This window comes from Pelecanus crispus, chromosome 2 (genome assembly GCF_030463565.1).
Source record: "Pelecanus crispus isolate bPelCri1 chromosome 2, bPelCri1.pri, whole genome shotgun sequence".
Taxonomy (NCBI): domain Eukaryota; kingdom Metazoa; phylum Chordata; class Aves; order Pelecaniformes; family Pelecanidae; genus Pelecanus; species Pelecanus crispus.
This window is the reverse complement of record NC_134644.1, coordinates 174,679,542-174,693,214: the sequence shown is the minus strand read 5'-3', so window position 1 is coordinate 174,693,214 and position 13,673 is coordinate 174,679,542. Positions and strand designations below refer to the sequence as shown.

The 13,673-nt window shown below is 57.3% G+C and overlaps 3 protein-coding genes across 3 annotated transcripts; all 3 read left to right on the top strand.

Moving 5' to 3' along the window:
- Positions 1–1,190: 1,190 nt before the first annotated feature.
- Positions 1,191–1,496, top strand: LOC142593043 (feather keratin-like). The gene has a single exon (XM_075706393.1). It carries the CDS (start codon positions 1,191–1,193, stop codon positions 1,494–1,496), a length of 306 nt encoding a protein of 101 aa, XP_075562508.1.
- Positions 1,497–6,574: 5,078 nt separating this feature from the next.
- Positions 6,575–6,880, top strand: LOC142593008 (feather keratin-like). Its single transcript, XM_075706096.1, has one exon. It carries the CDS (start codon positions 6,575–6,577, stop codon positions 6,878–6,880), a length of 306 nt encoding a protein of 101 aa, XP_075562211.1.
- Positions 6,881–11,958: 5,078 nt separating this feature from the next.
- Positions 11,959–12,264, top strand: LOC142592981 (feather keratin-like). The gene has a single exon (XM_075705884.1). The coding sequence runs from the start codon at positions 11,959–11,961 to the stop codon at positions 12,262–12,264; it is 306 nt and encodes a 101-aa protein (XP_075561999.1).
- Positions 12,265–13,673: the final 1,409 nt, after the last annotated feature.

The window sequence follows — 13,673 nt, the reverse complement described above, 5'->3', positions numbered from 1 at the left end:
AGCATGTCCAAGTCCACCACTAAACCATGGCCCTAAGCACCACGTTTCCATGTCTTTCTGATACCTCCCGCGATTGTGAATCAACCACTTCCCTGGGCAGCCTGTTCCAGTGCTTGATAACCCTTTTGCTCACACACTTTTTCCTAACATCCAATCTGAACCTCCCCTGCTGCAACTTGAGGCCCTTTCCTCTTGTCCTATCAAACACCCACACTTCCCTCAAACGCTCCTCAGAAGTCTCGCTATCTAGACCCTTCACCTCCTTCACTGGCTCTTCTTTGGATGTGCCACACAAGAGACCAAGCACTGCGTCACGTCAGAGCCCAGGCTGCAAACCTGAACACCCCAGCTAAGGGGAGTACTACGGAGGAGCCAACACAAGCCTTTGGGGAGCGCGCAAGCGTTCCCAACGCCACAGGGCTGGCGAGCTCTTAAGCAGGCCTGCCAAGACAATGTCCTGCTCTTGCAAGACAGAGACCCAACGCAAGGGAAGGGGCAACCCCTCACGCCCCACACACCTCCAGAGCGCGCACCACTCTGCCAGGGCTGTGAGGAAATGAGGCCCCTCTTCACCACGCACCCACAAACCACACCACACGAGTGCCATGGCATGACCTCACTGATGACACCCTACCTCTCCTACGCTTTGGATGCGTCTGCCAAAAACCCTGACACGCACCTTCCAAGAAAAGCCTCCCAAACACAAACTCTCCCTTAAAAAATGCAGCCAAGACCAAGTGGACACGTCCTCAAGACGAGAACATGAAATTGCAGAACTGCGGCAACAAAGACACGCCCCACCTCATTACTCCCCAGGCTGTGGCACGCAAAAGCTGCTCGCTGCAAAAGGCTCTCATGCGCAAAGCCTGGCCCGCCCCTCCCGGACCAGCATAAAAGACGCACCAGCGCCTCTCTCCCTCACACACTTCTCCTCACCCCTTCTCCTCCAACGTCAACAAGGTGAGCCCCAACCCCCTTCTCCTCCTTTCTCCTGCCCCACCTGGCCCCTCTCTCCCACCACCCTCTGCCCACACCTTCACCAGCCACAAAGCCTCCCCACCGCCACGCTCCCCACCGCCACACAACACGCCTCCACGCTCCCCTGCCCTCCTGCAGCACCGCTCCTCGCACCCCCACGCCCCTCCGCTTCCTCAACACCCTCTCTTCCAGGGACCCCCCGCACCACAGACATGGCCTGCAACAACCTCTGCAACCCCTGCGGACCCACCCCGCTGGCTAACAGCTGCAACGAGCCCTGCGTCAGGCAGTGCGAGGACTCCCGCGTCGTCATCCAGCCTTCCACCGTGCTGGTCACCCTGCCAGGACCCATCCTCACCTCCTTCCCCCAGAACACCGCCGTCGGATCCTCCACATCGGCTGCCGTGGGCAGCGCTCTCAGCGCCCAGGGAGTGCCCATCTCCGGCGGCTTCGGCTACGGCTACGGCTTCGGAGGCCTGGGCTGCTTCGGCGCCAGAAGAGCCTGCTACCCCTGCTAAGGGCCCTCGCCACCACCCCTGACACCAGCCACCCACCCCCTGGGAGCCACTTCATGGACTGAGGACGCACCGACGCGCTCTTGCTCGCACGCGGACCTGCCGTCCACACCTCTTCCTCTCAAGGCACCAAGCAAGGAAGCAGGGAAGGGGCCAGCACGGGCTGCCTGGAAACATGGCCCGTGTACCTCCTCCTCTTCTCCCGCTTCTCACAAGACAAAGACCACCAGGCACCTCTGCCACGCTGCTCCCACTGCGGGGCAGGAACACCTCGGTCCGCTGGCAAAATCTACTGCATGCAAGGCACCTCAGTTGATGGTCGCCCTACTTGCACCTAAGAATGCCTCCCTCCCACTTGGTGCTCCTGCCTTTTCACTCTTTCTTCACCTCAATAAAGTTCTCCTGCATGCCAGCCTCAGACGCCTCTTCTTCCTTTCTTCTCCCAAGGCTCTTCCAACCTCACCTGGCACAAAGCCAGGGCTCAACAGGCCGTTGCGCTGCGTGGGAAGGGGCTACAAGGCCTCTCTTAGGAAGTGGGTCCCCAGCAACAACAACACCACAAAGACTGGCACATGAGGGCTGCAAGCCTCTGACACAAGCCCTTCACTTGCCCAAACAAAGCCTTGGACACGGAAACGAACTTTTACCCAGGTCTCTGACGCAAGCTCCCCATGGCAGAACGCGCTCAGCATCATAGAATCCTTCAGGTTGGAAAAGACCCTTAAGATCATGTACTCCAACCGTTAACCCAGCACTACCAAGTCCACCACTAAACACCACCTGTACATGGCTTTTAAATACCTCCAGGGCTGCTGACTCAGCCACCTCTAGGGCAGCCTGGTCCAATGGTTCACAACCTTGTCCGTGAAGAAATTTCCCCTAATAGCCAAGCTAAACCTCCCCTGGCACAACTCGGCGCCATTTCCTTTTCTCCTGTTGCTTGTTACTTGGCAGACGAGACCAACTCCTACCTCGCTACAACCTCCTTTCCGGTAGTTGTACAGAGCGATAAGGTCTCCCCTCAGCCTCCTTTTCTCCAGGCTAAACAACCCCAGCTCCCTCAGCCGCTCCTCACAGGATTTGTGCTCTACACCCTCCACCAGCTTCGCTGCCCTTCTCTGCACACGCTCCAGCACCTCAGCGTCCCTCTGGTAGTGAGGGGCCCAAAACTGAACACCATAGTCGAGCTGCGGCCTCACCAGTGCCGAGTACAGGGGAACAATCACTGCCCCAGTCCTGCTGCCCGCACTGTTTCTGACACAAGCCAGGGTGCTGTTGGCCGCCTTGCTCACCTGGGCACACTGCTGCCTCATATTCAGCCGCCTGTCAGCCAACACCCCCACGTCCCTTGCCGCCGGGCAGCTTTCCAGCTGCTCTTCCCCAAGCCTCTAGCGTTGCATGCGGTTGTTGTGACTCGAGTGCAGGACCCACCACTTGGCCTTGTTAAATCTCATACAGCTGGACTCGGACCATCGATCCAGCCTGTCCGCATCCCTCTGTACAGCCTTTCTGCCCTCGAGCAGATCAACACTCCCGCCCAACTTGGCGTCATCTGCAAACTTACTGAGGCTACACACTCGATCCTCTCACCCAGATCATGGATAAAGATAGTAAACAGAACTGGCACCAATACTCAGCCCTGGGGATCACCACTTGTGACCGGCTGCCAACCACATTTCACTCCATTCACCACAACGCTTTAGGCCTGGCCATCCAGACAGTATTTACCCAGCAAAGAGTGCGCCCATCCGAGCCATGAGCAGACAGTTTCTCCAGGAGAACGCTGTGGGAAACGGTGTCAAGGGCTTTACTAAAGTCCACGCAGACAACATCCACAGCTCCTCCCTCATCCACTAAGCGGGTCATCGTGTCATAGAAGGAGATCAGGTTAGTCAAGCAGGACGTGCCTTTCATAAACCCATGCTGACCAGGCCTGATCACCTGCTTGTCCTCTATGTGCCACCTGATGACGCTCAAGATGATCTGCTCCGTGACCTTCCCTGGCACCGAGGTCAGGCTGGCAGGCCTGTAGTTCCCCCAGTCCTCCTTCCGGCCCTTCTTATAGATGGCCATCACATTTGCTACCTTCCAGTCAACTGGGACCTCCCCGGTTAGCCAGGACTGCTGAGAAATGATGGAAAGTGGCTTGGTGAGCACTTGTGGCAGCTCCCTCAGTACCCTTGGGGGGATCCCATCCAGCCCCATAGACTTGTGTGTGTCTAGAGTGGGGCAGCTGGTCGCTAACCATTGCATCTGGATTATGAGGGCTTCATTCTGCTCCCTGTTGACCAACTTTCTTCCACAGAACGACTCGCTGGCCAGCACAGCAAGCACAATCACAACAAACAGAATCATTTAGATAACAAGGAAACGCTGGAGATCACCCAGTTCAATGCAACCTCCTCAAGCAGGGTCAGCTCGAGCAGGCTCTCCACGACCATGGCCAGTCAGCTTTTCAGTCTCTCCAAGCATGGACACTCCCAACACCTCTCTGCACAACCGCTTCCACTGCTTCACCACCCTCGCACTGAAAAACCCTTGCCTTCTCTGCCAAGGCAATGCCACGTCTTTGCAGCTTTCTCCATTCACTAGCATGGCCTGTTGCCCAGCGCCATTCCTCCCCAGAGGCAGGACTTTGCCCTTCCCCCTCTTCAACTTCAGCAGATTCCTCTCTGCCCTGTTCTCCAGAACCTCCAGCTCCCTGGGAAAAGTGGCACAAATGACCAGTGCCTCAAACACTCCTCCACATTTTGCATCCTCTCACAACTTGCTGACGGGGGCACTCCGTCCCACTGACCGTGTCACTGAGGACGATGTTGAACAGTGTTGGCCACAACGATCCAAGTCCTGGGCTACACCACTTGAGAATTGCCTCCAGATGCACTTTGGGCCACTCATCACAAGCCTCTGGGACCAGACCTTCAGCCACTTTGCACTCCACCTCACTGGCACCTTACGCACCCCGTACATTCTTGGCTTGTCTAGCAGCACGCAAGGGGAGGAAGCGTCAAAGGCTTCAGTAAAAGCTTGAGGTAAACACCAGACGTGGCGCTCTCCTCCCCCACAAAGCGACTCACTTCAACGTAGGGAGACACGGAGGTCAGAAAGCACGATTTCCCCTTCGTAAATGCATGCCGACAAGGCCCCATCACCTCCTTGTCCTTCCTGGCCTTGGCAGCGCTTTCCAGGAGCATTTCCTCCATTGCCTTCACATCAAACAGGGGCAGGCTCACCAGCCTCTACTTTCCAGATCCTCCCTCTTGGTCGTCTGCAAAAATACAGGGGATATGAGCTTTCTTCCCGTCTTCAGGAACTGCCCAGAAGAACCATGACCTGTCCAAGCTAATGGAGAGGGACCTCCCAAGGACAGCTGTCAGCACCCTCCGCATTCGGGCATGCAACCCATCAGGCCCTGGGGACTTACGTGCACCCAGTCACACAGCACTCCTTCTTACCTCTTCTCATCTTCCTCGCCAACAAGCACTGCTCGCCTGACAAACAGCCTGCAAACGCTCACCTCGGCTCAACTGGGGCACGCCTTGCCATTCATCAACCCTTCCGCATCCATCCACCACTACCAGGCTCTCAGTTCTGCAGCCACGTGCTGCATGCTCGCCTCCAGCTCCCCTCGCCAATCTCCAAATCCTCCTTCTCCCGTCAAACACTGTGCAGAGAAGCACCCTCAACCCTCAGCACTCACCGCAAAGAAAGACCCCAAAGGCCCCGGCTCAGCACCTCCTCTGCCAGATGCTCCCACTCACCCTATGCCTCTCGCCACACTCACAGGCTCTCCAGAAACTCACCTGCCCTTGCAGGGTGCCCCATAAACAATCAGAGAGTCATTTGGGTTGGAAAAGACCTTTAACATTAGCCAAGTCTGACTGTTAACCTAGCATGTCCAAGTCCACCACTAAACCATGGCCCTAAGCACCACGTTTCCATGTCTTTCTGATACCTCCCGCGATTGTGAATCAACCACTTCCCTGGGCAGCCTGTTCCAGTGCTTGATAACCCTTTTGCTCACACACTTTTTCCTAACATCCAATCTGAACCTCCCCTGCTGCAACTTGAGGCCCTTTCCTCTTGTCCTATCAAACACCCACACTTCCCTCAAACGCTCCTCAGAAGTCTCGCTATCTAGACCCTTCACCTCCTTCACTGGCTCTTCTTTGGATGTGCCACACAAGAGACCAAGCACTGCGTCACGTCAGAGCCCAGGCTGCAAACCTGAACACCCCAGCTAAGGGGAGTACTACGGAGGAGCCAACACAAGCCTTTGGGGAGCGCGCAAGCGTTCCCAACGCCACAGGGCTGGCGAGCTCTTAAGCAGGCCTGCCAAGACAATGTCCTGCTCTTGCAAGACAGAGACCCAACGCAAGGGAAGGGGCAACCCCTCACGCCCCACACACCTCCAGAGCGCGCACCACTCTGCCAGGGCTGTGAGGAAATGAGGCCCCTCTTCACCACGCACCCACAAACCACACCACACGAGTGCCATGGCATGACCTCACTGATGACACCCTACCTCTCCTACGCTTTGGATGCGTCTGCCAAAAACCCTGACACGCACCTTCCAAGAAAAGCCTCCCAAACACAAACTCTCCCTTAAAAAATGCAGCCAAGACCAAGTGGACACGTCCTCAAGACGAGAACATGAAATTGCAGAACTGCGGCAACAAAGACACGCCCCACCTCATTACTCCCCAGGCTGTGGCACGCAAAAGCTGCTCGCTGCAAAAGGCTCTCATGCGCAAAGCCTGGCCCGCCCCTCCCGGACCAGCATAAAAGACGCACCAGCGCCTCTCTCCCTCACACACTTCTCCTCACCCCTTCTCCTCCAACGTCAACAAGGTGAGCCCCAACCCCCTTCTCCTCCTTTCTCCTGCCCCACCTGGCCCCTCTCTCCCACCACCCTCTGCCCACACCTTCACCAGCCACAAAGCCTCCCCACCGCCACGCTCCCCACCGCCACACAACACGCCTCCACGCTCCCCTGCCCTCCTGCAGCACCGCTCCTCGCACCCCCACGCCCCTCCGCTTCCTCAACACCCTCTCTTCCAGGGACCCCCCGCACCACAGACATGGCCTGCAACAACCTCTGCAACCCCTGCGGACCCACCCCGCTGGCTAACAGCTGCAACGAGCCCTGCGTCAGGCAGTGCGAGGACTCCCGCGTCGTCATCCAGCCTTCCACCGTGCTGGTCACCCTGCCAGGACCCATCCTCACCTCCTTCCCCCAGAACACCGCCGTCGGATCCTCCACATCGGCTGCCGTGGGCAGCGCTCTCAGCGCCCAGGGAGTGCCCATCTCCGGCGGCTTCGGCTACGGCTACGGCTTCGGAGGCCTGGGCTGCTTCAGCGCCAGAAGAGCCTGCTACCCCTGCTAAGGGCCCTCGCCACCACCCCTGACACCAGCCACCCACCCCCTGGGAGCCACTTCATGGACTGAGGACGCACCGACGCGCTCTTGCTCGCACGCGGACCTGCCGTCCACACCTCTTCCTCTCAAGGCACCAAGCAAGGAAGCAGGGAAGGGGCCAGCACGGGCTGCCTGGAAACATGGCCCGTGTACCTCCTCCTCTTCTCCCGCTTCTCACAAGACAAAGACCACCAGGCACCTCTGCCACGCTGCTCCCACTGCGGGGCAGGAACACCTCGGTCCGCTGGCAAAATCTACTGCATGCAAGGCACCTCAGTTGATGGTCGCCCTACTTGCACCTAAGAATGCCTCCCTCCCACTTGGTGCTCCTGCCTTTTCACTCTTTCTTCACCTCAATAAAGTTCTCCTGCATGCCAGCCTCAGACGCCTCTTCTTCCTTTCTTCTCCCAAGGCTCTTCCAACCTCACCTGGCACAAAGCCAGGGCTCAACAGGCCGTTGCGCTGCGTGGGAAGGGGCTACAAGGCCTCTCTTAGGAAGTGGGTCCCCAGCAACAACAACACCACAAAGACTGGCACATGAGGGCTGCAAGCCTCTGACACAAGCCCTTCACTTGCCCAAACAAAGCCTTGGACACGGAAACGAACTTTTACCCAGGTCTCTGACGCAAGCTCCCCATGGCAGAACGCGCTCAGCATCATAGAATCCTTCAGGTTGGAAAAGACCCTTAAGATCATGTACTCCAACCGTTAACCCAGCACTACCAAGTCCACCACTAAACACCACCTGTACGTGGCTTTTAAATACCTCCAGGGCTGCTGACTCAGCCACCTCTAGGGCAGCCTGGTCCAATGGTTCACAACCTTGTCCGTGAAGAAATTTCCCCTAATAGCCAAGCTAAACCTCCCCTGGCACAACTCGGCGCCATTTCCTTTTCTCCTGTTGCTTGTTACTTGGCAGACGAGACCAACTCCTACCTCGCTACAACCTCCTTTCCGGTAGTTGTACAGAGCGATAAGGTCTCCCCTCAGCCTCCTTTTCTCCAGGCTAAACAACCCCAGCTCCCTCAGCCGCTCCTCACAGGATTTGTGCTCTACACCCTCCACCAGCTTCGCTGCCCTTCTCTGCACACGCTCCAGCACCTCAGCGTCCCTCTGGTAGTGAGGGGCCCAAAACTGAACACCATAGTCGAGCTGCGGCCTCACCAGTGCCGAGTACAGGGGAACAATCACTGCCCCAGTCCTGCTGCCCGCACTGTTTCTGACACAAGCCAGGGTGCTGTTGGCCGCCTTGCTCACCTGGGCACACTGCTGCCTCATATTCAGCCGCCTGTCAGCCAACACCCCCACGTCCCTTGCCGCCGGGCAGCTTTCCAGCTGCTCTTCCCCAAGCCTCTAGCGTTGCATGCGGTTGTTGTGACTCGAGTGCAGGACCCACCACTTGGCCTTGTTAAATCTCATACAGCTGGACTCGGACCATCGATCCAGCCTGTCCGCATCCCTCTGTACAGCCTTTCTGCCCTCGAGCAGATCAACACTCCCGCCCAACTTGGCGTCATCTGCAAACTTACTGAGGCTACACACTCGATCCTCTCACCCAGATCATGGATAAAGATAGTAAACAGAACTGGCACCAATACTCAGCCCTGGGGATCACCACTTGTGACCGGCTGCCAACCACATTTCACTCCATTCACCACAACGCTTTAGGCCTGGCCATCCAGACAGTATTTACCCAGCAAAGAGTGCGCCCATCCGAGCCATGAGCAGACAGTTTCTCCAGGAGAACGCTGTGGGAAACGGTGTCAAGGGCTTTACTAAAGTCCACGCAGACAACATCCACAGCTCCTCCCTCATCCACTAAGCGGGTCATCGTGTCATAGAAGGAGATCAGGTTAGTCAAGCAGGACGTGCCTTTCATAAACCCATGCTGACCAGGCCTGATCACCTGCTTGTCCTCTATGTGCCACCTGATGACGCTCAAGATGATCTGCTCCGTGACCTTCCCTGGCACCGAGGTCAGGCTGGCAGGCCTGTAGTTCCCCCAGTCCTCCTTCCGGCCCTTCTTATAGATGGCCATCACATTTGCTACCTTCCAGTCAACTGGGACCTCCCCGGTTAGCCAGGACTGCTGAGAAATGATGGAAAGTGGCTTGGTGAGCACTTGTGGCAGCTCCCTCAGTACCCTTGGGGGGATCCCATCCAGCCCCATAGACTTGTGTGTGTCTAGAGTGGGGCAGCTGGTCGCTAACCATTGCATCTGGATTATGAGGGCTTCATTCTGCTCCCTGTTGACCAACTTTCTTCCACAGAACGACTCGCTGGCCAGCACAGCAAGCACAATCACAACAAACAGAATCATTTAGATAACAAGGAAACGCTGGAGATCACCCAGTTCAATGCAACCTCCTCAAGCAGGGTCAGCTCGAGCAGGCTCTCCACGACCATGGCCAGTCAGCTTTTCAGTCTCTCCAAGCATGGACACTCCCAACACCTCTCTGCACAACCGCTTCCACTGCTTCACCACCCTCGCACTGAAAAACCCTTGCCTTCTCTGCCAAGGCAATGCCACGTCTTTGCAGCTTTCTCCATTCACTAGCATGGCCTGTTGCCCAGCGCCATTCCTCCCCAGAGGCAGGACTTTGCCCTTCCCCCTCTTCAACTTCAGCAGATTCCTCTCTGCCCTGTTCTCCAGAACCTCCAGCTCCCTGGGAAAAGTGGCACAAATGACCAGTGCCTCAAACACTCCTCCACATTTTGCATCCTCTCACAACTTGCTGACGGGGGCACTCCGTCCCACTGACCGTGTCACTGAGGACGATGTTGAACAGTGTTGGCCACAACGATCCAAGTCCTGGGCTACACCACTTGAGAATTGCCTCCAGATGCACTTTGGGCCACTCATCACAAGCCTCTGGGACCAGACCTTCAGCCACTTTGCACTCCACCTCACTGGCACCTTACGCACCCCGTACATTCTTGGCTTGTCTAGCAGCACGCAAGGGGAGGAAGCGTCAAAGGCTTCAGTAAAAGCTTGAGGTAAACACCAGACGTGGCGCTCTCCTCCCCCACAAAGCGACTCACTTCAACGTAGGGAGACACGGAGGTCAGAAAGCACGATTTCCCCTTCGTAAATGCATGCCGACAAGGCCCCATCACCTCCTTGTCCTTCCTGGCCTTGGCAGCGCTTTCCAGGAGCATTTCCTCCATTGCCTTCACATCAAACAGGGGCAGGCTCACCAGCCTCTACTTTCCAGATCCTCCCTCTTGGTCGTCTGCAAAAATACAGGGGATATGAGCTTTCTTCCCGTCTTCAGGAACTGCCCAGAAGAACCATGACCTGTCCAAGCTAATGGAGAGGGACCTCCCAAGGACAGCTGTCAGCACCCTCCGCATTCGGGCATGCAACCCATCAGGCCCTGGGGACTTACGTGCACCCAGTCACACAGCACTCCTTCTTACCTCTTCTCATCTTCCTCGCCAACAAGCACTGCTCGCCTGACAAACAGCCTGCAAACGCTCACCTCGGCTCAACTGGGGCACGCCTTGCCATTCATCAACCCTTCCGCATCCATCCACCACTACCAGGCTCTCAGTTCTGCAGCCACGTGCTGCATGCTCGCCTCCAGCTCCCCTCGCCAATCTCCAAATCCTCCTTCTCCCGTCAAACACTGTGCAGAGAAGCACCCTCAACCCTCAGCACTCACCGCAAAGAAAGACCCCAAAGGCCCCGGCTCAGCACCTCCTCTGCCAGATGCTCCCACTCACCCTATGCCTCTCGCCACACTCACAGGCTCTCCAGAAACTCACCTGCCCTTGCAGGGTGCCCCATAAACAATCAGAGAGTCATTTGGGTTGGAAAAGACCTTTAACATTAGCCAAGTCTGACTGTTAACCTAGCATGTCCAAGTCCACCACTAAACCATGGCCCTAAGCACCACGTTTCCATGTCTTTCTGATACCTCCCGCGATTGTGAATCAACCACTTCCCTGGGCAGCCTGTTCCAGTGCTTGATAACCCTTTTGCTCACACACTTTTTCCTAACATCCAATCTGAACCTCCCCTGCTGCAACTTGAGGCCCTTTCCTCTTGTCCTATCAAACACCCACACTTCCCTCAAACGCTCCTCAGAAGTCTCGCTATCTAGACCCTTCACCTCCTTCACTGGCTCTTCTTTGGATGTGCCACACAAGAGACCAAGCACTGCGTCACGTCAGAGCCCAGGCTGCAAACCTGAACACCCCAGCTAAGGGGAGTACTACGGAGGAGCCAACACAAGCCTTTGGGGAGCGCGCAAGCGTTCCCAACGCCACAGGGCTGGCGAGCTCTTAAGCAGGCCTGCCAAGACAATGTCCTGCTCTTGCAAGACAGAGACCCAACGCAAGGGAAGGGGCAACCCCTCACGCCCCACACACCTCCAGAGCGCGCACCACTCTGCCAGGGCTGTGAGGAAATGAGGCCCCTCTTCACCACGCACCCACAAACCACACCACACGAGTGCCATGGCATGACCTCACTGATGACACCCTACCTCTCCTATGCTTTGGATGCGTCTGCCAAAAACCCTGACACGCACCTTCCAAGAAAAGCCTCCCAAACACAAACTCTCCCTTAAAAAATGCAGCCAAGACCAAGTGGACACGTCCTCAAGACGAGAACATGAAATTGCAGAACTGCGGCAACAAAGACACGCCCCACCTCATTACTCCCCAGGCTGTGGCACGCAAAAGCTGCTCGCTGCAAAAGGCTCTCATGCGCAAAGCCTGGCCCGCCCCTCCCGGACCAGCATAAAAGACGCACCAGCGCCTCTCTCCCTCACACACTTCTCCTCACCCCTTCTCCTCCAACGTCAACAAGGTGAGCCCCAACCCCCTTCTCCTCCTTTCTCCTGCCCCACCTGGCCCCTCTCTCCCACCACCCTCTGCCCACACCTTCACCAGCCACAAAGCCTCCCCACCGCCACGCTCCCCACCGCCACACAACACGCCTCCACGCTCCCCTGCCCTCCTGCAGCACCGCTCCTCGCACCCCCACGCCCCTCCGCTTCCTCAACACCCTCTCTTCCAGGGACCCCCCGCACCACAGACATGGCCTGCAACAACCTCTGCAACCCCTGCGGACCCACCCCGCTGGCTAACAGCTGCAACGAGCCCTGCGTCAGGCAGTGCGAGGACTCCCGCGTCGTCATCCAGCCTTCCACCGTGCTGGTCACCCTGCCAGGACCCATCCTCACCTCCTTCCCCCAGAACACCGCCGTCGGATCCTCCACATCGGCTGCCGTGGGCAGCGCTCTCAGCGCCCAGGGAGTGCCCATCTCCGGCGGCTTCGGCTACGGCTACGGCTTCGGAGGCCTGGGCTGCTTCGGCGCCAGAAGAGCCTGCTACCCCTGCTAAGGGCCCTCGCCACCACCCCTGACACCAGCCACCCACCCCCTGGGAGCCACTTCATGGACTGAGGACGCACCGACGCGCTCTTGCTCGCACGCGGACCTGCCGTCCACACCTCTTCCTCTCAAGGCACCAAGCAAGGAAGCAGGGAAGGGGCCAGCACGGGCTGCCTGGAAACATGGCCCGTGTACCTCCTCCTCTTCTCCCACTTCTCACAAGACAAAGACCACCAGGCACCTCTGCCACGCTGCTCCCACTGCGGGGCAGGAACACCTCGGTCCGCTGGCAAAATCTACTGCATGCAAGGCACCTCAGTTGATGGTCGCCCTACTTGCACCTAAGAATGCCTCCCTCCCACTTGGTGCTCCTGCCTTTTCACTCTTTCTTCACCTCAATAAAGTTCTCCTGCATGCCAGCCTCAGACGCCTCTTCTTCCTTTCTTCTCCCAAGGCTCTTCCAACCTCACCTGGCACAAAGCCAGGGCTCAACAGGCCGTTGCGCTGCGTGGGAAGGGGCTACAAGGCCTCTCTTAGGAAGTGGGTCCCCAGCAACAACAACACCACAAAGACTGGCACATGAGGGCTGCAAGCCTCTGACACAAGCCCTTCACTTGCCCAAACAAAGCCTTGGACACGGAAACGAACTTTTACCCAGGTCTCTGACGCAAGCTCCCCATGGCAGAACGCGCTCAGCATCATAGAATCCTTCAGGTTGGAAAAGACCCTTAAGATCATGTACTCCAACCGTTAACCCAGCACTACCAAGTCCACCACTAAACACCACCTGTACATGGCTTTTAAATACCTCCAGGGCTGCTGACTCAGCCACCTCTAGGGCAGCCTGGTCCAATGGTTCACAACCTTGTCCGTGAAGAAATTTCCCCTAATAGCCAAGCTAAACCTCCCCTGGCACAACTCGGCGCCATTTCCTTTTCTCCTGTTGCTTGTTACTTGGCAGACGAGACCAACTCCTACCTCGCTACAACCTCCTTTCCGGTAGTTGTACAGAGCGATAAGGTCTCCCCTCAGCCTCCTTTTCTCCAGGCTAAACAACCCCAGCTCCCTCAGCCGCTCCTCACAGGATTTGTGCTCTACACCCTCCACCAGCTTCGCTGCCCTTCTCTGCACACGCTCCAGCACCTCAGCGTCCCTCTGGTAGTGAGGGGCCCAAAACTGAACACCATAGTCGAGCTGCGGCCTCACCAGTGCCGAGTACAGGGGAACAATCACTGCCCCAGTCCTGCTGCCCGCACTGTTTCTGACACAAGCCAGGGTGCTGTTGGCCGCCTTGCTCACCTGGGCACACTGCTGCCTCATATTCAGCCGCCTGTCAGCCAACACCCCCACGTCCCTTGCCGCCGGGCAGCTTTCCAGCTGCTCTTCCCCAAGCCTCTAGCGTTGCATGCGGTTGTTGTG